General features: G+C 37.5%; 1 protein-coding gene across 5 annotated transcripts in view; it reads left to right on the top strand.

Annotated features, from left to right (window-relative positions):
• LOC137464248 (zinc finger RNA-binding protein-like) overlaps nucleotides 1-25,060 on the top strand; it is a 63,370-nt gene that overhangs the window by 30,001 nt on the left and 8,309 nt on the right. For 2 of the 5 annotated variants that reach the window (XM_068175545.1, XM_068175548.1), the window contains 10 exons: nucleotides 2,514-2,814; nucleotides 3,731-3,924; nucleotides 4,753-4,872; nucleotides 6,341-6,486; nucleotides 6,880-7,042; nucleotides 9,237-9,442; nucleotides 9,687-9,837; nucleotides 11,403-11,544; nucleotides 17,730-17,827; nucleotides 18,629-18,724. In XM_068175545.1, coding sequence (XP_068031646.1) covers nucleotides 2,514-2,814; nucleotides 3,731-3,924; nucleotides 4,753-4,872; nucleotides 6,341-6,486; nucleotides 6,880-7,042; nucleotides 9,237-9,442; nucleotides 9,687-9,837; nucleotides 11,403-11,544; nucleotides 17,730-17,827; nucleotides 18,629-18,724 — 1,617 coding nt within the window. Of the gene's footprint in view, nucleotides 1-2,513; nucleotides 2,815-3,730; nucleotides 3,925-4,752; nucleotides 4,873-6,340; nucleotides 6,487-6,879; nucleotides 7,043-9,236; nucleotides 9,443-9,686; nucleotides 9,838-11,402; nucleotides 11,545-17,729; nucleotides 17,828-18,628; nucleotides 18,725-19,098; nucleotides 19,686-25,060 lie in introns of those variants that run through there. The other 3 variants (XR_010994096.1, XM_068175547.1, XM_068175546.1) reach the window with 3 other exon arrangements.

Here is a 25,060-nt window from a genome sequence, read left to right as displayed (position 1 = left end):
TATTAGCATAAGAGATTTTATAAATAAAATGCCCTGGCAAGAGCAAACAGAACTTTGAGAATTAAATCAAGATTGCAAGAAGATTAAATTAGACGGATTTACTGGAAAAAGAAAATTACATCAAACTCTGCAAGCAAGAGATGTTGTAAAATGCATAAATTTGTTTATGTGATTTTTAACCCAATCATTGTAGTAAAACATTACTAGCCTTCCTAAAATACTATATAAGCATTTGTATCCCACAATAAAATTGGATTCTTTGATCATCTCAAAGTCTTCCCTCTCTTAATCGCCGATATTACAGATTTTCCTCAAAGCTATGGAATTATTAATGTAAGTAACAAAGTAATAATATTCAGCTTTTACAGACCTTTGTATCTCAGAACACTGTACAAAGTGGCATCAGTAATATAATTCCTATTTAAGTAATAAATCTCGTAGCAAATTTAAAATAATTTTCCAAATATTATTTTTGTTAGTAGAAGAACAAAAATTATAATTTACATAGATTTGCCTAATGTTTGTTCTTTCATTAATGAAGTTGAGTCATTAAATTTTTGGGTTGTGCCCAATAACTCCATAGGTATATGGAGTACGATAATATATTATCTTTGTATATTTGGATGTCCTTTTCTCTTCCTCATAGATAGTTGCTAACTAATGCTAAGTTAGGTTGTCATCAGTGTAAAAATGAAATCATAAAGGACTCTTTCTTTGGTACACTGAAGAATCTTTTGCATTCTAGTGGGAAAAAAGTAATCTGGAAGAGTTACTTGAACTTAAATTTGTAATATTACGTGACATTAATATGTCGTTATTCTGATGAGGAACATGCTTAAAAGAATAAAAAGCTAAGGAGTGTATGTATACACTTGTGTGCATATCATAGAATTATTTAGGGTGTAGAAGCCCTCTAAGATCATCGACTTCAACCGTTAAACTAACACTGTCAAGTCCACCAATAAACTATGTACCTAAGCACCACATCTATATGTCTTTCATGACTTTTAAATCCCTCCAGGGATGGTGATTCAGCCACTTCCCTGGGTAGCCTCTTCCAATGCTTGACAACCCTTTCAGTGAAGAAATTTTTCCTAATATCCAATCTAAACCTCCCCCAGTGCAACTTGAGGCCATTTCTTCATGTCCTAGCTCTTGCTACATGGGAGAAGAGACCAACACTCACCTGGCTACAGCCTCCTTTCAGGTAGTTGTAGAGAGTGATAAGGTCTCATCTGAGCCTCCTTTTCTTCAGGCTAAACAGCCCCAGCTCCCTCAGCCACTCCTCATAGGGCTTGTGCTCTAGACCTTTTACCAGCTTTGTTGCCCTTATTTGGATGCACTCTACCACCTCAACATTTGTCTGGTTTTGAGGGGCCCAAAACTGAACACAGGATTCAAGGTGTGGCCTCACCAGTGCCAAGTACAAAGGGACAGTCACTTCCCTAGTCCTGCTGACTCCACTAATTCTGATACAGGCCAGGATGTCATTGGCCTTCTTGACCACCTGGGCACATGCTGGCTCGTGTTCAGCTGGCTGTTGGCCAACACTCCTTGGTCCTATTTTACCAGGCATCTTTCCACCTGCTCTTCCCCAAGCCTGTAGCACTGCAGGGGGTTGTTGTGACCCAAGTGCAGGACCTGATTGTGTACATGTATTTGCATTAAAGACATATCTAGCAGATTTGTATTTTTTTTACTGCTACTTTCAAAACCAGTCTCCAGTTTTCATTCTGCATGTTTTGTTCTTATGGACTACATGTACTGCTTTTTCAGGTGATGGTTAGCTGTCACCAAAAAGAAGTATTATTCTATCTCAAGTGTGTTGTAAAAAGGCCTCTGCTTATTACTTCTAAGAATAAGCACATACCTCTTAACTTTCACGGAGATAAAGAGCTCTGAAATATGCCTTTTGCATCCTCCTTAACTCTTTCTGCAGATGTGCTTTAACAAAAAGAAAAGAAAGCCTTTGTCTAAGGAATATCTTCCGTTTTACTAGGTAACCTAGAAAGTCAGTATAAATATTCTTAAAATGTACTGATGAAAAGAAACAGTGTTGAATCTGAATGAAATAACTTATTTACAAATATTATTTGGAACTAAAATAGTACCACAATTTTTGGAGGGAGAATAAAAAGCAACCAGGCAACAAAACAGTCATAGTGGAAGCATTTTGCTCAAACTGTTATTTGAGTTTTACTGGCTTGTGAGTTTATTGACTTTCTGTTCTCATCTACACAGCTTTTGAAGTAAATGTCTGAATTTCTAGGGGAAATAAGCAACCTAAGATAACTATTAACTATTTCCTCTTTACAGATGATAAGAACTTTTGCATGTCCCTTTTTTTTCCTTCTGAGATTGCTTTTAGTAAAGAGGCAATAACTTTAAAATAAAAATATCAATATCACTGGTGATATTGCTGTTTCTGTTAAAGTTTCAATAATCTATAACAAGTTCAATTTTTATAGCTACCCCAGGGAGATAATATTATTAATTTCTTGTTATTTTTATAGGTAGTAAAGTTGCACACAAAACTTGGCAAACCTATTCCTTCAACTGAACCAAATGTGGTTACCCAAGCTGCAACTTCAACATCCACATCTGCTTCTAAAACAACTGCTTCTGCTTCAAATATAGCAACTAGCAGCAGTACTGTGAACTCCTCTGTTGCATCCTCTACAGTGAAAATTCTTACTCCCACGGCAAATGCACTACTTAACACTGTGTCCAACAACAAAACATCTTCAACTGCTGCTAATATAGCTGTAAAGAAAATATCTCCACCAAAAATAAACTTTGTTGGCAAGTACAGAAGTCAGTCTTTATTTTAAACCTAACCTATTCTATATTTTAAAAAATATTTTAGTGCAACAAGTACAAATATATTTAATTAACTTCTGCATGAGTAATTCTGTTGTGTTTACGGGAATTATTACTAATGGGGAAAATAAGAATGTGCATCAAAATTTTGCTTCACAGTTTATACTGTTTTCTGCCCTTTTGTCTTCACCTGACCTCTCCTGGAGGCTTCTCCCACCTTCAGAAAAAACCTCCCACCTTTGGTTTCTTATGTAGTAGCTGCTGGAGTATTGCAGATTATAGTCCAGTTGCTTCTAATTTCAGTTCACAGCCTGGCCTATTAAGACAGCATGCAGTAAGTTGGCAGTTGGTAACTGGGAAACTGAAACATTGTTGTAACACTGGAAATTTAACAGTGGAAACTTTTGAAATAAGCATGACAGACATTTAGAGACAGAAAGCAGTTGTTCAACAGTAAGCTAACTTGCTCTCAAAGGAAAGACCTATGCAGTTGCAACACTGAAAGTATGCTGTCTTTGTTAGTACCTCAAAACCTTTTAATGTTTGTACTTTCTTGGATCCATTTGCAAAAGGAAAACAAATCTGATGACAAAAAAATTTAAAATATATTTGCTGAGTTGTTCCCATTCAGTCCTATCTCTTGAAAAAGCATGAAAATGAATGATCACAATTACAACTATATAAAGCAAAAGATTTCTTACTAAAATAAAAAACTAGGTGTTTAAATAAGTTTTTGTTTAGTTTTTTAGAAAAAACTTTAATAGTATTTAAAAATGTTTGGTTTAACTAATTTTCAGACTGATAATGCTTTGACCAGAACATTGATACTTGCAAATAAACTCTTCAGTTTGCACATAATGTATAATTCTCATTTTATGAAAGTTAGAGATTTAACTTTTTTGATTTGTAGGTGGTAATAAACTTCAGACAACAGGAAGTAAACTGGAAGAAATGAAATCAGCTGAAAGTGTTAAAGCAACAACTGCTGCTACAATACAAACACAGGAAGTAAAACCAGACACAGCAGCTGAACCAGTGACAGCTACGACTATTGCTGCCTTGCAAAGTGATGTCCAGCCAGTGGGCCATGACTATGTGGAGGAGGTATTGATATGAAAACATGGATTATTTTTAAACTATTATATGGAGAGAGGTTCTAGTCCCTTCATCATCTTTGTGGCCTTTCATTGGACTCTCTCTAGTATGTCCATGTCTCTCTTACACTGGGGAGCCCAGAACTGGATACAAGACTCCAGGTGTGACCTCACCAGTGCTGAGTTAGAAAGGAAGGATCAGCTCTCTCAACCTGCTAGCAATACTTTGTTGAATGCGGCCTGGGATGCCATTTGCCGCCTTTGCAGCAAGGGCACATTGTTGACTCAAGTTTAACTTAGTGTTCACCAGGACCCCCAGGGTCTTTTCTGTCCAGCTGCTTTCCAGCTGGGTGGCCCCCAGCATATATTGTCGCATGAGGCTGTTCCTCCCCAGATGCAGGACTTTGTACTTCTCCCTGTTGAACTTCACAAGGTTCCTGTCAGCCCATTTCTCCAGCCTGTTGAGATCTCTCTGGATGGCAGCTCAACCCTCTGGCATATCAGCCACTGTGTTCAGTTTTGTGTCGTCAGCAAACTTGTTGAGGGTGCACTCTGCCCAATCACCAGATCAATAATGAATATGTTAAACAGAATTGGACCCAACACTGAGCCCTGGGATACACTGCTAGCTAAACTTTGTTCCTTACCAAACACAATGGCGTGTCTGTCAGAATTGAAAGTTCTATTTTGCCTTTTTTCAGTTCCTGTGTGAAGATTTAAGCATGTTTTGAGATAAGTAGACATTATCCAGTGTCACTGAATTAGATTAATTTTTAAATCAGCTTTTGTTTAAAAAAAAAAAAAAAAGCAAATGTGTTTTATAACTTTTATTTTCCAGGTAAGAAATGATGAAGGAAAGGTGATCCGCTTTCACTGTAAACTTTGTGAATGCAGTTTTAATGATCCTAATGCCAAAGAGATGCACTTAAAAGGGAGGCGGCACAGACTTCAGTATAAGGTTGGTAAAAATGCTAATACTTTTATCTGGAAGTCTACCAGATGTCAGCTGACTGATTACATGTTCTTATATTTAAAGACTAGTCAGAAGTAGGTACTCTGAGTAAACAGCTTATAAAAAAAAGCTAGAGAAATATATTTCTGAGGGAGTATAGCCTTTAAAGTTGTAATGCAGACTGAAACTGCATTTTGGTTTGGGTGTTGCTTTAAACATTCTGACCATTGCTTTCAGGCATTTTTTTCAACATTAAAATATTGTAAAATGTGTGCAAGCAATAGTAGGTGCTTTGTTGTTTACTGTAAGTTTCAAATGGCCAATGTTTTTGGCAGGATAAACCACATAAACCCCTTATGGAGACATTTGAGAAACAAGTATTTGCAGACATTTTAGTCATGAATGGAGAGACATCTATAGTGACACATGGTGTGCATTTTCATTATTATAAGATTATATAAGAAGAATTACCTGTGGTCACAGGAGATACAATGGGCCTGCATAATCATGAAAGGGATGAAAGAAGAGGAAAATTTGGCAGAAAAATGTTTTTAGTGGCTTATGATTATGCTCCAACATGAGGGACCCTTCAGGAACAGGGCATCAGGAAGCACACTGTAGTTAAGATGAAATGGGGTTTTTTCAGGCTGTATTGTAATCATCCTGCTACAGAATGAACAGCAAATTACTTAGTATTTCATGTAGCATTTTAATTTTAGATAGTTTTGTTCTCACATAGCTGAAAAAGGAATTCATGCTGTATGTAGTACATTGCTGTTCCTTTCCTTTAAAATACCGGGCACAGATTTTTCTTCAGCTGTTCATTCAGTGCAGTTCTAAAACTGCATTTTACTCCCCTTGATTTTATCATAGACCAGTAGTGTGTGCTAAATATGTCAGAAGAACTCCATAACCTTGAGATGATAAGAGGCAAAACAACATTTCATTTGTTATTTTTCTGAACTAGTGAAACAGAGTGAAAATTTAACAAGGTAGAAATCCATTTAGATTTAAGTGAAATGTACCACTTTGAATTATTAGTAGCTTACTAGCATAGGTAAAATATGCTGTTTAGCCTAGTAACTCTACAACACTAGTAAAACTGCCCCAACTAAAGAAAAAGAATGCAAATTTCCAAACTAAAGAGATAAGAGAAGCTTCTCGAACCTTAAAACAGACAGGGCAGGGTGACCCAAGAGTTCTTTCTGTACTTTCTAATAAAAAACTAGCTACAAGTGTAACTAACTGTAAGTGTAATGTGAAATCAGTAAAATAAATATACATTAACCTATTGTAAAACACTATGCATATGTGAACTAGTAAAGAAGAATAAAAAAAATCAAGAGTTCTCAGAAGCACACATGTCCTTTAAAGAGAAGCAATCCCCACGTGTCCAGCGCTGTAATAAACACACCGTCCCTACAAATCTTTATAAGAATTGTAGAGTTTTAATTTTTCGTCTGCGTTTCACTAGAAAAAAGTAAATCCAGATTTACAAGTAGAAGTAAAGCCCAGTATTCGAGCAAGAAAAATTCAAGAAGAGAAGATGAGGAAACAGATGCAGAAAGAAGAATACTGGAGAAGGCGAGAAGAGGAAGAGCGCTGGAGGATGGAAATGAGGTAATGCATTCTGTTTTATCAGCAAATGAGACAAAGTTGCAGTCAGATTATCTAAAACTAACTCCTCTTCTGTAATTACTTATTTTGAATACTTGTTTTGGGAGCTCTATACTGTCTTGTTTTAAATTATGTTGTCATTATCTCTCAAGGTTTTTTTTCTGTTTTGTTTTGGGGTTTTTGTTCAATCTTTCTGAGGAACACAGACTCACTAGAATTATTTGCTATGAATTCAGACCTGCTTTCAAAATAACCATTCATTTTAGGTACCCTCTGGAGTTCATTGGTATTTGTTCTTGATTACTAGAAATGAGTTAGTGAGAACATCCAATAATTTATTTAGAATGGTTGAAAGTATTAACTGCTATATTAAGAGGGCATTTTGATGCACTTCAGGCGATATGAAGAGGACATGTACTGGAGGAGAATGGAGGAAGAGCAGCATCACTGGGATGACCGTCGCAGAATACCAGATGGAGGATATCTTCATGGTCCTCCAGGATCTCTAGGCCTGCTGGGAGTTAGACCAGGAATGCCTCCTCAGCCTCAAGGACCAGCCGTGAGTTTCTTAGCTTGAGGGGAAAAAAAGAAAGAAAAAATACTTACCAAGAGGCACAGTTAAGAACTATAAATTATTCAGTGCTACTTCAGTTGTCTCCAGCATTTCTTAATAAAGGATATGGGAAAGTGAAGAAAAAATTATATACTAATGAAACTCTGTAGTTGGACCTGTCTTTCAAAATAAGCCCACTTATATGACAAAAGGATGCCTTGAAGACAAATATTGTTTCTTCTGAAATACAAGTCACTCTGGATTTGTGTACTACTTCTTATTTAATTGCATTATTCTTTTATTTATCTAATTGTGGACAAATGTATGGATAAAAAGTGGTTGGATCATCAGTCCCAGAGGATAATGGTTTAGTGGTGGGTCTACTCTACTTAGAGGTCAGTAAACAAGTGCAGTGCTGCATGTGTTTATCCTGGAATTTGTCTCATTAGCACCTCATCAATGATCTGAAAGGTGATGGAGTGAGTGCACTGCTCATCAGGTTTGCAGCTGACATGAAACTGAATTGGTTGGAGTAGGAAGAACAGTTGATACCTTTGAGGGCAGGGCTGCCATGCAGCATGACCTAGGCAGACTGGAAGAATGGACCTACAGGAACTTTATAGAATTCTGCAAGGACAAATGCCTAATGCTACACTTGGGAGGGCATAACCACTTGCACTGAAGGGCTGCATAGCAACCCTGCTGAAAGGCATCTGGGGTTCTTGGCAGATGGTAAGCTGAATGTGAACCAACCATATGCCCTGGCAGCAAGCAAGGCTAATAGCATCCTTGGTGATATTAACAGGAGCATAACCAGTAGATAAAAGGAAGTGATCCACTTTCATGAGACCCAAACACCATTCAGTTTTGGACTTTCCAGTACAAGACAGATACTGATAAACTATAGCAGGTGTGGCTACTGGGATCAGGGGTCTGGAGTGTGCCCTGTGAGGAGAGACTTGAGGGATCTGGGCCTGTTCAGCTTGGAGAAGAGAGCTTCAGTGGGATGTAATAGCCTTCTAATACCTGTGTGTTATAAAGGCAATGGAGCCAGGCTCTTTACAGTGAGAGGGTGAGATATACCAGCTTAAGCTGATATAAAAAAGGTGCAAACTGAATACAGGATTTTTTTTTAATTTTTTTTATCCACACAGATGTTGTGAAGCTCCATCTTTGGCGGTTTTCAAGAACCGACTGGATGAAGCTCTGAGCAACATGATATAGTCTTATAGCTGACCATGGTTTCCACAGGAGGCTGGACTAGAGGACCTCCTGAGGACCCTTTCTATTTGAATTCTTCTGTGATTCTGTGAAAGCAATCATGGATACTTTATTTTGCAGCAGTATGCAAGTATTTCCCAGTTAACAGAAAGACAATAGATATTTATGTTGGGGAAGTACTTTTGATCCTGGGATTTCCCAATTTGTTTTTTTTTTTTAAACATCTCATGTTTTTTACAGATATGATGGATTGTGATCAGTGTAAGTTATTAAGGATACTTCAGTTCATGTTTCCTTACATCTCAATAATTTGAGGTTTGAATATTCTGTTGTTTAGCCATGTTTGGTTTTTGGTCACACATCACCTGTGTACTTGAAAGTATATAATAGAATTATAGAATAGTTTGGGTTGGAATGGACCTTAAAGATCACCTAGTTCCAACCCCCTACCATGGGCAGGGACACCTTCCACTAGACCAGGTTGCTCAGAGCCACATCCAACCTGGGCTTGAACACTTCCAGAGATGATGCATTCACAACTTCTCTAGACAACCTGTTCCCAGGCCTCACCACCCTCACAGTAAAGAATTTATTCCTAATATCTAATGTAAACCTATTCTCTTTCAGTTTAAAGCCCTTGTCCTTTCACTACATGCCCTTGTAAAAAGTTCCTCTCCAGCTCTCTTGTAGGCCCCCTTTAGGTACTGGAAGGTGCTCTAAGATGTCCCTAGAGCCTTCTCTTCTCCAGGCTGAACAGCCCCAGTTTTCTTAGCCTGTCTTCCTAGGAGAGGAGCTCCAGCCCTGTGATCATCTTGGTGGCCTCCTCTGGACTTGCTCCAGTAGGTCCACATCCTTCTTATGTTGGGATTGCCAGAGCTGGATGCAGTACTCCAGGTGGGGCCTCATGAGAGCAGGACAATCACCTGCCTTGACCTGTTGTGTACTCAAATTTCAGAAATGTGCTTTTTCATCTGTTTAGCCTCTACGCCGCCCTGACTCCTCTGATGACCGATATGTGATGACCAAACATGCAGCTATATATCCAACAGAGGAGGAACTTCAAGCAGTCCAAAAAATTGTCTCTATTACTGAGCGTGCTTTGAAACTTGTTTCTGACAATATGACTGACCATGAAAAAAGCAAGAGCAAAGAGGGAGATGACAAAAAAGACAGTAGTAAAGACAGGTATTTTTTTCCTTATTATTTTTTAAGAATTTTATTACTTCTTTCTGAAGCCATTTTATGTTTTTCCTTGTACTGTTATCAGTACTTTCAGGAATTCTGTTCTGTTCGGATTTTAATATGGCATATGTCACTGTGGCCTCAAGAGCATATGGAATACTGCTATTTTATTTAATTTTTCTATCTTCATGTTTAGTTTTATGATTTTTATAGTATTTTAAATGCAGCTTTTAACTGTAATTCACAGAGCTTTGAAAGGAGTTTTACGGGTGGGCGTTTTGGCTAAAGGTTTGTTACTCCGTGGAGACCGAAATGTCAATCTTGTTTTGTTATGTGCTGAGAAGCCTTCAAAGATGTTACTTGGTTTTATTGCTGAAAGTCTTCCCAAACAACTTGCAGTAAGTAATATTTAGATTTTTTGGATCTGAATTTTGGTGAAAATACTGTAAAAGTCTGTCCTCAAGTCAAATGTCTGTAGGGCTGACTGTGCTGCATTTCATAGCTCAGTTACAGTTTCTTTTCATTTTCTGACTGTGTCTGAATTCAGGGACTATGCTGCGTGTTTTGCTTTCTGTATATTAAATCCATACAAGTGTCTTGGTGCTTATGCTAGCAGTGTAGTTTCAATCATCATTTAATAGATTTCCTTCAACTGGGAAATAGAAATGAGCAGAAGAAAGACAGTTATCCAGTTACCAGCAGTGATAGATGTAATTTGTGTGGTGTTACTGCCTGAAGGTCAAAGTTCTCCATTAATGCCAGTCTCTTTGTATTTGTCTTGTTTCCAGTTTGCATGTGTCAGTGCTTTGTAGTCCCAGAAGTAGTTAACTAAGTCTTGTATGTGTTTTTTTAATTTGGCACTAAAAAAAAAAGTACATGTAGTCTTAAACCATTCAGAAAAATTCATATAAACCATTTGCTGTATTTCTACAATAAATGAAAGTACAGAATAAAGTTTTTAGCTTGAGTACTCTCTACTGAACAAAGCCTGTCTACTATTGTTATAGGATGCTTTTCACAGCATTAGTACTTCAATGCAGTCTGGTAAAATGCTCAACAGAATCAGTGGCATGGTAGAAGCATTAGCAGGATCAGATTAATTAGAAAATAATCCTGGGTTTGCTCTTGTTTCAAATAACAGAAGAAAATTTAAAAACTGTGCATCTTGGTCTGGCTTTGTGGAGAATTCACTTGTCCCTCTAGTTTGTGGAATAAGGTGATAGAGGTGCCTACAGCTTTATTTTGGGGGTATTTAGAGTTATTAAATCTAGTCACAAGAAGCAATTCTGAGTAACCACCTTGTTGCTCTTACTATTTTTTCCCCCTGGTGTTAATCTTGTCCTTTGCTCTCATCAGAGGATGTTGTGATAGCCAAGTATAGAATGTGACTTGCAGTACTCATCTTGTGATTGCAAGCTTGAAGAACCACCTCTGCATCTTGGTGCTTTTTAAAGGCTCCTATGTTCCAATGAGAAAAACATTCAACTGGCATTTGAAGTGTCATTGAGGCTTTTATTTGTCTCAAATGCTGTCAAGATTCTTGTTATGTAATTTACTTATTTATATGAATTTCACTTGGTTGTTTTTTTCTCATTTGCACGTTTGGCAACTGCTGTGTGTTTTCATTAATGATTTGGAAACAGTATGTAAGTCCATATATATATGTATTAATTGTGTATACTGTTGTTTCTTTGAATACACAGGTATTTGTTTTTTTCTCATTTACACGTTTGGCAACTGCTGTGTGTTTTCATTAATGATTTGGAAACAGTATGTAAGTCCATATATATATGTATTAATTGTGTATACTGTTGTTTCTTTGAATACACAGGTATTTGCTTCATATAATTATATTGCGTTTCTGCCTTTCTGTTAAAAAGGCTATGTTGAAATCCATTTTCTTCCCTTTACTTTTCTTGGCTTGGCCACATGCTAATAGAAGTTTCTGTTTCTTGATATTTAGGTAATAAGTCCCGAGAAATATGATATCAAGTGTGCAGTCCCAGAAGCAGCAATAATTTTAAATTCATGTGTGGAACCCAAAATGCAAGTTACTATCACACTGACATCTCCAGTCATTCGGGAGGAGAACATGAGGGATGGAGGTTGGGAAGTTGTTAAAGATGTTACTTCTATCTATTCTGCTTAAGATGACATCGAGGTCCTAGAAGGCAACATGCTGGCATAACTAATGTACTTGATCAAAACCTTGTTTTTTCAACAAGCAGTCTCAGTAGAGAACAATTTCCTATTAAAAATGCTTATACGATGCATTTAATTTTTAAAAATTCTAACTTGAAGTCCAACCTCAGCTTTCTGGAAAAGGTACAAACTTGATTCTTTTTCCCCCCCTCTTATAAAATTATAGGTGAAACGAAGTATTTTATAACAAGTGGCTATAAACTGGCTTTCTAATGCAGTCCTGCCCTAAAAGAAAGATCACATTTTCAAGTTTTAGCTAGATCAGTATTACCATCATTTACATATTCCAAATAGCAGCACCACTTAAAATTTACTTTTATAGTATTTTTGATGATAACACTGCTTATAATTTTAAAAGATGATGTAATTTTTTTTCCAGCACTCTGAGGTTGCTTTTTGGCCTGGAGTTATTTTTGAATATATTTAGGCTTCTGATATTGCAACCAGTCTTCTATCCAACTGGCAAACTCAGACTAGGAAAATAAGAAATGACTTTGTCATTTCAGCTGCAGCAGAAAGTGAAGTTTGTAAATAAAATTACATTTCTGAAGTTACCAGTTTCTCTGGTGCCAGCAATGTTGCTTTACGGTCTGCTTTGTAATGCTTTCCAAGCTCTAAAAGCTTTTAAGCCAACAAGCATGATTAATGTTTACAGTACATTGGTTCCTTTTGTTTACGGGTCAGATAAAATTAACTTTTGTTTCCTTTTAATCCTGTATTTTCATAGTTGAAGAGATCATGGCAAACAGGGTTCTGGTGTTTGACAGTGAAGGTTCTGGTGTTTGACAGTGAACTTACGTATAGCAAATCTGAGGCTGTCTTAACACTTCTATGCAGATTGAAAAAAATTGTATGTATACTTGTGCTCATGTATATATGTATTTATATAAGCCACAGAGACTTTTTAAATTTCATCTCATCATTACATGTCCTCTAAATTACTTGAGATTTTTATATTGCATTAGTAAGTATTCTGTAGCTATGAGTAATGCATTGTAAGCAAGCTATGTTAACAAAGTCATCCTACATAATCAGAAAGAAAAATGTCAAGATACATTCTCTAGTTTGGATGACTTCTGAAGTCTTAAAGAGTGCTTTGTACATGATTTTTGAGCTTTACATATTATTCCTAGTTATAAAGTCTTTGTACATATACTGTCACACCCAACCAGTTTACTTGTTTTTTGAAAATCTTAAGTGTAACATGACTTTTAATTTGTCTGTGCTGACTTCATGTATTATTTAAGCTCATAAAGAATGCTTTAAAATATTTGATTATTAACTTACATTAAGCATTAAATTAAATTAACCTTAAACACGATGTTTGTTTATTAACATACTGTGAAAAAGTGCAATACTGATCCTGCCACAATACTAAATTTCCATTTTCTGGCCTAAAATTCTATGATGTAGAGTAAAAAGAAAACTAATTTCAAATTATTATGATAAAACCTTTAATTTATGCCACCTAAAGGAAACAAATCTGTACTTTTGTCTGACCCACACTTGAGTTAAAATGAGTTTATTCACTGCTGGAGTACTGCCTCTAGGCAAGCAAAATCAAGTTAGATTTCTTTTCGAGGCACTAAGCACTATAAAAAGTTCACTTTTGAAGCTAGAACAAATAGAAGACTGAATTGCAAATTATTGCAGCAAAGGAGGCCTTATTATGAAGACTTCTGCTTTTTTATTGCAGAATAATAGTATGTGTTTGGCTTTTTTCTTACTGCAGCTCCTCATTCTCTGTGTCTTACAATGATTTAAAGTTTTCTTTTTTTTTATTTTTAGCCTGCAGTTTAAGTAAAGATGAGACTGAGACTTGCATGAGGAATAGAAACATGTTTGATGTGTAATAATCCCATTACATGATAAAAGGCTAAAAAAAACCAAACCAAAACCAGTGTGAAATAAAATTGTTAACCACATAGCTACTGTTCCTTACAGTATTGTGCATTTGACAGTTTACCAAATCGGATATATTCAAAGGGCTCTAACCCAGTTGTGGAGTCTTTCCTTCAGCCAAGTGTGCATATTTATAAAAGCATATCTATATATGCGCATGTTGTCTTTATTTTTTTATCCTTAGCTAACAGCCCCATTCCCAAGCTTTCTAGCAAAGCATCTTGATTCCTGTCAGGGGTTGCTACCAAGACATCGGAAGGATTTTTGACCAAGGTTTTCTAAAACTCAGTGTCACACCTGCCATACTTTACAAAGGAGGGGTTTGGACGCATAGTCCTAGGACCTACTGTTACTCTGGGTTTTTTTCTTTTTGTCTTTGTCTCTATCCTAGAATTAAGCAGTGTTCACACTAGTTTTCAAATAGTTGACTAGGTAAAATGTATTCTGTGTAATAAAACTTAGTAAAATTGATACGCCTGTTAACTTTTAATGACGAAGCAGTGTGGACACAGCTCGTGTAACTGCAGATTAACCCCTTATATTTAGGGTAGTAATAAATTAAGTTAAAGAGGGTAAGAATTTCTGCTTGTGTTTTGTAAATTAATTCAACTTTTTTTGTCTTAGCTCAACAGGGTGGTAGGTTAGGTATCTGAATTTAGTTAAAGACTATTTAGGGGTTAATCCTAAAATGCAAAACAGATGCAAAAAATTCACAGATTAAGTATTACAAGAGTTTCCTTGATACATTTTTTCCAGTCAATATTTTCTCAGTGCAATGAGGTGTCTTACAACTTCTTAGTCTTTTTAAGTTTCAGGGATATTCATACGATACCTAGTAGTAGCACATTTTAGATTGTCATTTCCAGCACTGTGTATGATTTTCTTCTGTGCATTTGAACTGTAATTCTTTTTAGTAAAATTGTTTTCCAAATTGAATTTTTTTGGAGCTAGAAGTAATTGGAATTTCAAATTATGTAGTGAGTTATTGTGATTAGAGTTTGCACAGTATAATCTATTTGCATAGTAGCTTTAAAATACTGTAAAAAACTGACTGATTAGGCTACTGGACAGAAGAGACACATATTTAATTCCTCAACCTTATTTTGACTCTTATTTTCCTGCTGTGTATTTTCTTTAAATATACTCCTTGTTTTTTTATGTCCAAGTTTTACTTGTTTCATCAATTATCTTACCTGGCATGCCTCTTGTATAGGTGTCAGTTTGATTTTTGTTTTGTTTTAAATGAAATGACGCTTTAAATGTCTTCATTTGCTGTGTAAATACCTTGTTGGTTCAGTTATTCTTCTTTCCACTTTAACATATAGTCCATAGGTTTAAACATCTGTTTGAGAAGATACCTATGTTCTTAGCTTTGTTCTTATTTTGAAATCTTCCCCCTTTTAGCCCCGTGCAGAGCAATGGGACTATCCTATAAAAAAATGCCCAAATCTGAACAGAGTACTACAGATTTAAGTTTTGCAAAGTTATAGAACCATGTTCATTCATTTCTTTTTAGTTCTCTCTAAAGTATCATACTATTTAAAGTATCCTACTATTTATTTTGCATTTGTGTATAAATAGGTGGTTTCTGGGCTGTCTCTCTGCAGCATCCCTACTTGCTGGCATGTTTCATGCGACTGTATATATAGCTTCTATTCTTGGAGTTACCTAACTTTATATCTTGCTGGAGTAAATTATAGGAGTAAATTATATTCCATTCAGCCAGCTCCTGTGAAATGAGTGCCATTGAGTGACGGCTTTTTTTTTCATCTTGTCTGGTGTATCACCAGTTATGCTACCAGTATACTTTGTCACTAGTCACAATAGCCATTTTTGTAATTAGTAAAACAAAATACTTTAAAAAGTGACCATTACATTATATCCCTACAATTTTTAAAGTAACTTGAACGTACCATTTAATATTGTTCAGTGGTTCCAGTTTCATTGATTTAAACCATTTCCAAAAGGGCCTTGTGGTCTTTTCCATTTTGGTAACAAAGCAATCTGCTTTGTAATTAATCATTTTCTGAACATTTAAATATAAAAGATCTACCATATTTTAGAATAATAGAATCAAAGAATCATTTAGGTTGGAAAAGCCCTTCAAGTTCATCAACTCCAACTGTTAAACTAACGCTGCCAAGTCCACTGCATCTACAGTGCCACATCTGTACTTCTTTTAAATCCCTTCAGGGATGGTGACTCAGCCACTTCCCTGGGTAGCCTCTTCCAATGCTTGGTGACCCTTTCCTTGAAGAAATTTTTCCTAATATCCAATCTAAACCTCCCCTGGCACAACTTGAAGCCATTTCCTCCTGTCCTATTGTTTGTTACTTGGGAAAAGAGACCAACAACCACCTTGCTACAACTTCCTTTCAGGTAGTTATAGAGAGTGATAAGGTCCCTCCTGAGCCTCCTTTTCTCTAGGATAAACACCTCCAGCTCCCTCAGCCACTCCTCATAAGACTTGTGCTCTAGACCTTTCACCATCTCCATTGTCCTTCTCTAGACACACTCAGAGTCTGTCTTGTTTTGAGGGGCCCAAAACTGAACACAGGATTTGAGGTGTGGCCTCACCAGTGCCAAGTTGAGCAGGACAGTCACTTCCCTAGTCCTGCTGGACACACTATTGCCAATGAAATCCAGGATGTCATTGGCCTTCTCGGCCACCTGGGCACACGTCGGCTCATGTTCATCCACTGTCAACCATTGCCCCCAGGTCCTTTACTGCCAAGCAACTTTCCAGCCAATTTTCCCCCAAGCCTGTAGTGCTGCATGGGGTTGTTGTGACCCAAGTGCAGGACCTGGCACTTGGCCTTGTTGAACCTCATATCATTGGCCTCAGCCCATCAATCCAGCCTGTCCAGATTCCTCTGCAGAGCCTTCCTACCCTCGAGCAGATCAACACTTCCACACAACTTGGTGTCATCGGCAAACTTACTGAGGGTGCACTCAATCCCCTCATCCACATCACTGATAAAGATATTAAACAGGACTGGCCCCAGTACTGAGCCTTGGGGACCCCACTAGTGTCTGACCGCCAGCTGAATGTAACTCCATTCCCCACCACTCTGGGCCTGGTTGTCCAGACAGGTTTTTACTCCAGAATATATGCACCTGTCTGAGCTATGAGCAGCCAGTTTCTCCAGGAGAATGCTGTGGGAAATGCTGTCAAAGGCATTTTAGGTAGACAAGATCCCCAGCCTTTCCCTCATCCACTAAGTGGCTCACCCTGTCATAGAAGGAGATAAGGTCATCTAAGTAGGACCTGCCTTTCCTAAACCCATGCTGGCTTGGCCTGATCCCCTGGTTGTCCTGTATGTGCCGCATGATGACACTCAAGATTATTTGCTCCATTATATTCTCTGGTACCAAGGTCAGGCTGACAGGCCTGTAGTTCCCCAGATTCTCCTTCTGGCCCTTCTTTCAGATAGTCTGCTTTGTTTTTTTCTTTTTTGGCTTTTCTTTTTCTTGCTGAATCATAAGTAAAGCAGTCCCTATTCAGATCCTTCCTTGCATCCTGAATGTTATTGAAGCACATATATCATGGACTGAGGAATTTATATGAGTAAGAGAGGGTATTAAAAAGTAATGGAACTCTTAAAACTGAAGAGATTTCACATTCCTTTAGTCAGTTTTTTAAAATGCATAATAATTTCCATTTCAAGTTTAAGGTATGATAAAAATAACATTACAAATTATCTAGTGTTTTTAAGTGGATTTTTAAAAATATACTTAGCTTTTCTTAAAAAGAGTAGGTCCCAAATAGCATGTGACCATTAAAATTTTCATGAAACTAAGTATGAATATTTCTGCTTTGTTAAAGTGGATTTTTAGTGTTCCTTCTGTCTTGTGGTCTCTGTGCTGGTGCACTGTGTCCAACCATTCTTCCTTTGCTATTTAATTTTAGGGGATATATGTTTTTACAGTGTTAGCTTAAAGAAAGAAGTACTGTGTATTGCATAATCTGCAATGGATTTAAAAATCACGTGACAGCTAAAGTTTAATATGATTCTACAATCTTCATACTGGGTTAATGCTCTAATACTACTTGAATTACTTTTATTGAACAATTACATTTGTTGTTCATGGGTTCAAGCTTTAAATGGCATGTGTGACATTGAAGCTACTTTAAATGGTCAAACACCCATTCCTCACTGCATTTTGCCAATTCAATCCATTTTAGATGTAACCTCGGGTATGGTGAAAGACCCACCGGACGTCTTGGACAGGCAAAAATGCCTTGATGCTCTGGCTGCTCTACGCCACGCTAAGTGGTTCCAGGTTCGGAACATCATTTTATTTTCTTCTTGTAGCCTTATGAGAGATTAGTTCAGTTGCGATATAAATGTTTAACTGTGGGAAAACACTCAGTGTTGTTCATGCTAATAATACTTAATATTTTTCTGGTCCCTGAATTTAAGTGTAGAAGGTTGAGTAGGGAGGAACTGCTCTATGCAGTTATTGTTAATTTGACCTTTTTTTTTCTTTTTCTGGTCATCGAGAAAGCAATGTTGAAAGTTTGACTCACTTGGGGTGATCATATGTTGTATATTTGTTATGTGTTCCATAAGGCTGCAGAGTAACTTTGCTTTAAATAATGGAATATGTGTTTAAAGCTTTGTGTCTAGATTTAAGACTTTTTTTCCTATTTCTTTAAGTGTAGGGAATGAAAGGCAAGAAGCAACTGTTTGGTTTAGTGACTTTGCATTCTGGTAAAGGCACAATAAAGAAACCAAACAGATTCCCTTCACCTTTCCGCCTCTATACCTATTTCTTAGACCTTTATTTTTATTTCTAATATAGAAAAATACTGTATTTATTGTTGCAGGTGAACATAGGTCAAAGTGTATAGGGGATCAAGAAATGTTATTCATGTGTAACCTGTGCACTTTGACTTCTATCACCTTAAATTACTAACCCTGTATAAAATACTGCTGTAAATGCAGCTCTTAGAATAAAGTTGTAGAATGATTTGTTTCGGTCTTGTATCTGAGCATCCATTGAGCAGTGGTGTTTTAGTCTTTCAACAAGTCCTATTTGCTGTATATGCTGGGATTAATTTGATTTTGTATTGTTCTCAAGGCTAGAGCTAATGGTCTGCAGTCCTGTGTGGTTATCATACGTATTCTTCGTGACCTCTGTCAGCGGGTTCCAACTTGGTCTGATTTTCCAAGCTGGGTGAGTAATGTTCTTCTGAATGAGTCTTTTTAATGCACATTGGGATTTTTTTAATCCACTGCAAATAAAGCATGGGAGTGTGTTACTACAGTTTTAAAATTTAGGTTTTTAAAAGGAATGTCGGGTTTTGCTTGGGGGGTTTGTTGGCTGGTTGGTTGGTTGGTTGGTTGGTTGATTTTTTGGTTTTCCCCAACAAATGATCCAGATTACCTCTACAATTTTAATTTTCTGTGGTTTTGCCATGTGGAGCTGAAAATGTTTTTTCAAAAGGAATTTTCTTGTTGTTTGGAATTCTTTGAGAGTAGCGTTCTTATTCTATATTTTAACATTTTTTCCTTTACTCTCTATCAAAGAATCTATTTTTTTTCTTACAGCCTACTCTGAATTGTTTAGACTTTACTGAAACTGGTAGGAAATAATGTCAGCTGTGCCCAGATAGCTCTGTGATAACAGAAAAGCGGCTTGAAAAAATAATTCACAGCAATTCCTGCAATCATTAACATATTGTTTCTGCAAGATGAAATACCACAGTACTAGTCTGTGGATGCATAGCCATTGGCATTTTAATCAGTGTCACTTAGACACAGCTCTCTAGGTTGTAACTGGTTACCTATCTCAATTCTTGCAGCTGAGTGGTTTTGGAGCATTCTTTTACATTAACTATCTTAAATGATGCTCTCCAGGAGTGCAACTTGTGTTCCAAATATTAATAAATGTTCAATCTGTGGACTACACAAAGTTAGTCTGAACCAAAATCTCTGAAGCGTATATATGTGGAGGTAAATTCAACTTCAACTTTTTTTTCATAGACCAAATCCTGTTGCACTGTGCTGCTTCCTAATGTAGACTTTTTAGTTTTGGCTGGAAGAGTGCTAACATTGTCAAGAAAGTTATAATAGTTGGCATTATTGCAATGAGAAATGTTTTACAATTGTAATAAGCTTTCTGACCAGAAAAAATGTGGAGCAATTATTTCTGCTTTTTAAAAGATTTAAAAAAAAAATCCAGTTTCTGTGCTATACTTCATGAAAGATATACTGTACAAATATAGTTAAACAGAAGCTCAGAAGTATGTAGGTACCCTCTATATTGCTGACTAAGTAGCCAAAAAATAAACCCAGGCATACTTTTAGAAAAGCATCGTTTAAAATATTGCAACACACAGCAGGCACATTGATGAAGAACAAGGAATGTTGTTTCTTATTTCTCGTAATATCTGTTCTAAAGTGCAGCCAGAAAGGAAGCAATGTGTCACAGAATCACGGAATGGGTAAAGTTGGAAGGGACCACAGTGGGTCATCTGGTTCAGCCTCCCTGCTCAAGCAGGGTCATCTCAGAGCACATGGCACAGGACTGCATCCAGATGGATCTGGAATATCTCCAGTGAGGGAGACTACACAACCTCTCTGGGTAACCTGTTCCAGTGCATGGTCACTCACTGAATAAAGAAGTTCTTCCTTATATTCAGGTGGAACTTCCTGTGCATCAGTTTCTGCACATTGCTTCTTGTTCTATTGGTTGGCATCACCGAGAAGAGCCTGGCTCTATCCTCTGGCACTCACCCTTTAGGTGCTTATAGACATTGATGAGGTCCCCTCTCAGTTGCCTCTTCTCAAGGCTGAACAGGCCCAGTTCCCTCAGCTTTTCCTCCTAAGAGAGATACTCTAGACCCTTGATCAGCTTCATAGCCTTCTGCTGGACCTGCTTCAGGAGCTCCATGTCTCTCTTGTACTGAGGAGCCCAGAACTGGACACAGCACTCCAGCACACCAGGGCTGAGTAGAAGGGCAGGATCACCTCCCTCAACCTTCTGGCAACACTCTTCCCAATGCACCCCAGGATGCCATTGGCCTTCTTGGCCACAACGGCACTACTGACTCATGGACAACTTGTCCACCAGGACTGCCAGGTCCTTCTCTGCAGAGCTGCTTTCCAGCAGGTCACCCCCAGCCTGTACTGGTGCCTGAGGTTATTCCTCTGCAGATGCAGGACCCTGCACTTGCCTTTGTTGAATTTCAGGCAGTTCCTCTCTGTTCATCTCTCCAACCCGTTGAGGTCCTTCTAAAGAGCAGCGCAACACCCTGGGGTGTTGGCCACTCCTCCCAGCTTTGTGCCATCAGCAAACTTGCTGACGAGGCATCTGCCCCTTTGTCCAAGTCACTGATGAACACATTAAACAATACTGGACACAGTATAGAACCTTGGGAAGCACCACTAGTGACAGTCCTCCAACTAGACCCTGTGCCACTGATCACAACCCTCTGGGATCTGCCGTTCAGCCAGTTCTCAATACACCTCACTGTCCACTCATTCAGTCCATACTTCCCAAGTTTGCCTATGAGGATTTCATAAGAGATTTCAGGCCTAGGTGTGTCTCAGTTCTCTCTAGAAGTGCTTCTTGTCTTGCTCTTGTCTCCGAATAATGGGAAATAAACTCTCCAACCAATTTGCTAGGTTAGAAAGCCAACATTACTTTATTAGCAGTGCTGGATACATGGGGGATTCTTCTCAAAGCATGCATGAGCAGCAACCTAACAGACCAGGTTATATTCCTGAAACTAATGCATATTCATCACATTTCCTGAATACATGCATATATGCTAATTATTTCCATGAATTTGTTTGGATATGGTTCTACATCTTCTGATGAATCTTTTCTCTTTCAGAGTATCTCAAATATGTCATCAGGTCGTAATGTACTTCACTTATCATTCTTTGCTCGGACACACTGTTTTAGTTTAGGATAAATTTGGGAGAACATTTTTAGGAGAAGCTTTTAGAAAGTAAACTTTTTATGGTTTTTCTTTTACTTGGTTTGGGAAGAATTTTTTTGGAGAGAAGTGGAAAAAAATTGTTTATTTAATAAGTAAAACACTTTCTAATATAAAAAACAACACTAGATGATAAAACTCTTTTACTGCTCTGAAGAGATGACAAATTTAGAAAGTCTCTCTTGGGAGTGGTTGCCCAGTTCTCAGTTTCTGGCGCTTGGGATGGCTGCTGCAGATCACAAAATGCAGGCTGTTGGTGTTTCTTGGTGTTTTTCAGGTCCCGGTCTGGAGCAGGTTTAGATGATATTCAGGAAAGGGGAAGGGAAAAAAAAAACAGTTTAGGGTAAAAATTGGACTGCTTAGCTAAACTAACTAATAAGCAAAAGCAAAAGTAAAAGCAAGGGTAAAGAGAAAGTAAGCCAGCCAGCAAGCAAGCAAGTAAGCAAGCAAGCAAACAAACTTAGCTTTTCTTAGACAAAGACTATGGGGGGAGGTGAGCCGGCTGATAACAAGATAAAACAAACTTACTTTTCAGAGTCAGTCCCGAAGGCACAGAACATAATATCAGGCATAAACAGAACACACGATTGGGGATACAAGCACTATAGCGTTACCTTAGGACATTCCACTCCTTATTTCTAAATCGTCAACATAACTACTAAACATAATGTAAATACTTTATTAAGTAAAAACTTCTATTTTTTGCTTACTCAGACACATTTTTTTATCTTACTTGTTTAAATGTTCGACAATTACACATTTTTTTATTTTACTTGCATAAATTTTTGATACTTACACATTTTCTTTTGTTTTATGTTTGTGTGGTTTTATGTATAAACAATGGCAGTAACATTTAGTAAATAGTGATATTTGTATATGAGTGTTACTTTATAATTAGGTCTTTTTGAGGTATATATTGTGTTGTTTTATTTTTTGTGTTCTTTACTATGTACAACTTGGTTCTTGAGTATAGATAATCTCACGAATGGGTTTGTTTGTACTTGAGGTAGAATTGATTTATACTGGTTTTTTAACAAACTTTTGATATGTGTTACTGGGACTTTATTTTTCTTTACTATATTTAGGGATTTAGACGGGGTAGGACTTGCTTGATTGGTGGAACTTTGGGTGTTAACTAACTAGGTGGTTTTTGCTAAATGTTTTTAGTTTTTGAAAGATTTTTTACTTAATGTTTTTAAGGTGGTTTTTAACAGTTTATTGTACTTTTTTATTTTGCTTGTAGCTGGTGCATGGTAGGGGATATGGTATACTTATTTAATGCTACGTTCTTTAGGTGTTGATAAGGCTATTTTTAAAATGAGTTTTATTGTTTGATTTAATCTTTTCAGGGGTACTATGCCTTTAAAGGACTTGCTTTTTAAAGCTCAGGATGGTGTTACAGGCTGTAGCATGAGACACAGGGTAGGTTTCTAACTATTTTGTGGTGGCTTCTACTATTGTGAGCACATAGCGCTTGCCTTGGCATGTTTGGGGCAGCATGATGTAGTCAATCTGCTAGGCCTCCTTATACTTGTATTTGGACTACTGTTTACTATACTATAGGGGCTTTACTTGCTTGGCTTGCTTGATGGCAGCACATGTTTTACAGTCATGGATAATTTGAGAAATATTGTTTATGGTTAAATCTACTTTTCGGTCTCGTGCCTACTTATAGGTGGCATCTTTACCCTGATGGTTAGAGGCATCATGGGCTTATTGTGTTAGGAATAACTCTTCCTTGTGTTGCTAATTTAAGTCTATTTTTGACACTCTTATTTTTGTACCTTGATTTACTTGTTGATTGTTTTGCTGCTCTTTATTAGCTCTACTTTTGGGGACATGGGCATCTACATGGCAAACTTTTACAGGTAGTTTCTCTACCTGGGTAGTAATATTTTTCTTATTTTTTAGCAGCTTAAATAGATTTTTTTTTACGCTGTTAGTTTCTTTTTTTTCAGCCATTCTTACAGACCATTGGTTACTATTTATGATTTAGTGTAGAGGTAGAGCTTTGGCTACTTCTTTTTTTTTGTAATGTTTAGGGCCAGTTGAACGGCTTTGAGTTTAGTAAGTTGACTTGATCTACCCTCTCTTTTAGTGGCTTTTGTGACTTGTTGTGTGGGGCTCTATATGGCTGCTTTCTACTTTTGATTCATCTTTACGATGTGACAGGAACTATTAGTGAAAATAACGTAGTGTGTTTCTCTGCTGCAGTTGGTTGTATGGTGGAGTTTTTTCAGCCCGTGTCACTGGTTCTTGATTTTTTATTTGTGATATTAAAACTTTCACTTTCAGGCTAATTTGTAATTACTTCTAAAATTTCAGTGCGATTCAGTTTACCAATACAGGCACGCTGCGTGATGAGAGTAATCTACTTGTTTTATGTAGCACTGGTGGTATGGTGGGTGAAGGGAACTTTTCTTCTGAACATCTACCCCAGCACTGGTAGTCGGGGTGCTAGGAAGAGTTGTGTTTCTGTACTAATCACTTCTGAGGTGGCTTGGACTTCTTCGTAGGTGGCTAAGATTACTTTTTCTGTTGGGGTGTAGTTGGCTTCAGACTTTCTGTAGCTCTGACTCTAAAATCTTAATGGTTGGCCTTGAGTTTCATCAGGTACTTTCTGCTAAAGGCTCTAGGACAGACCATGGTTCCCTGCTGTAGAGTAGAGTACATTCTTCACATCTGGTCCCGTCCTGACTGGGCTAAGAGTTACTGCATGATCAATTTTTTGCTTATTTGTGTGAAAGCTTGTTGCTGCTCAGGGCTTTAATGGAATCTGTTTTTCTTGCGAGTGACTAGGTAAAGAGGACTCACGATCTGACTGTACTCAGGAATGTGCATTTTTTAAAAGCCTATGGCGCTTAAGAAAGCTTGTGTTTCTTTCCTATTGGTTGGTGGGAACATAGCTGTGATCTTGTTGATGATATCTGTAGGAATTTGATGCTCTCTTGCTACTTCACTCTTAAGAATCGGATCTCTTGAGCGGGTCTTTTAACTTTATTTTTTTTGACGGTGAAACCAGCTTTTAGGAGGATTCGGATGATTTTTCTTAATCACTTCTGCTGCTGTGTTCTTCTACATAATAATATTATCAATATACTGTAGATGTTCTGGAGCTTCGCCTTTTTTTAGTGCAGTCTGGATCAGTTTATGGCAGATGGTAGGACTGTGCTTCCACTCCTAGGGCAGTTGGTTTCAGGTATACTGCACTCCCCTCTATGTAAAGGCAAACTGAGGCCTGCATTCTGCTGCTAGAGGAATGGAGAAAAATGCGTTAGCAATGTCAACAGTGGCATACCACTTTGCTGCCTTGGACTCCAGATCGTACTGGAGTTCCAGCATGTCTGGCACAGCAGCGCTTAGTGGTGGAGTCATTTCATTTAATGCACGGTAGTCTACTGTCAATCTCTATTCTTTTTTAGATTTACACACAGGCTAAATGGGGCTGTTGAAGGGTGAGTGGGTTTTGCTGACCACCCCCTGGCTCTCTACCTCTTGAATCATCTTATGGATGGGAACGACAGTATTTTGAGTTGTTTTGTACTGTCGGCGATGTACTGTTGAAG

The sequence above is a fragment of the Anomalospiza imberbis genome, chromosome W (genome assembly GCF_031753505.1).
Source record: "Anomalospiza imberbis isolate Cuckoo-Finch-1a 21T00152 chromosome W, ASM3175350v1, whole genome shotgun sequence".
Classification (NCBI taxonomy): domain Eukaryota; kingdom Metazoa; phylum Chordata; class Aves; order Passeriformes; family Viduidae; genus Anomalospiza; species Anomalospiza imberbis.
The sequence above is the reverse complement of the archived record's forward strand: the minus strand, read 5'-3'. Positions and strand labels throughout refer to the sequence as shown.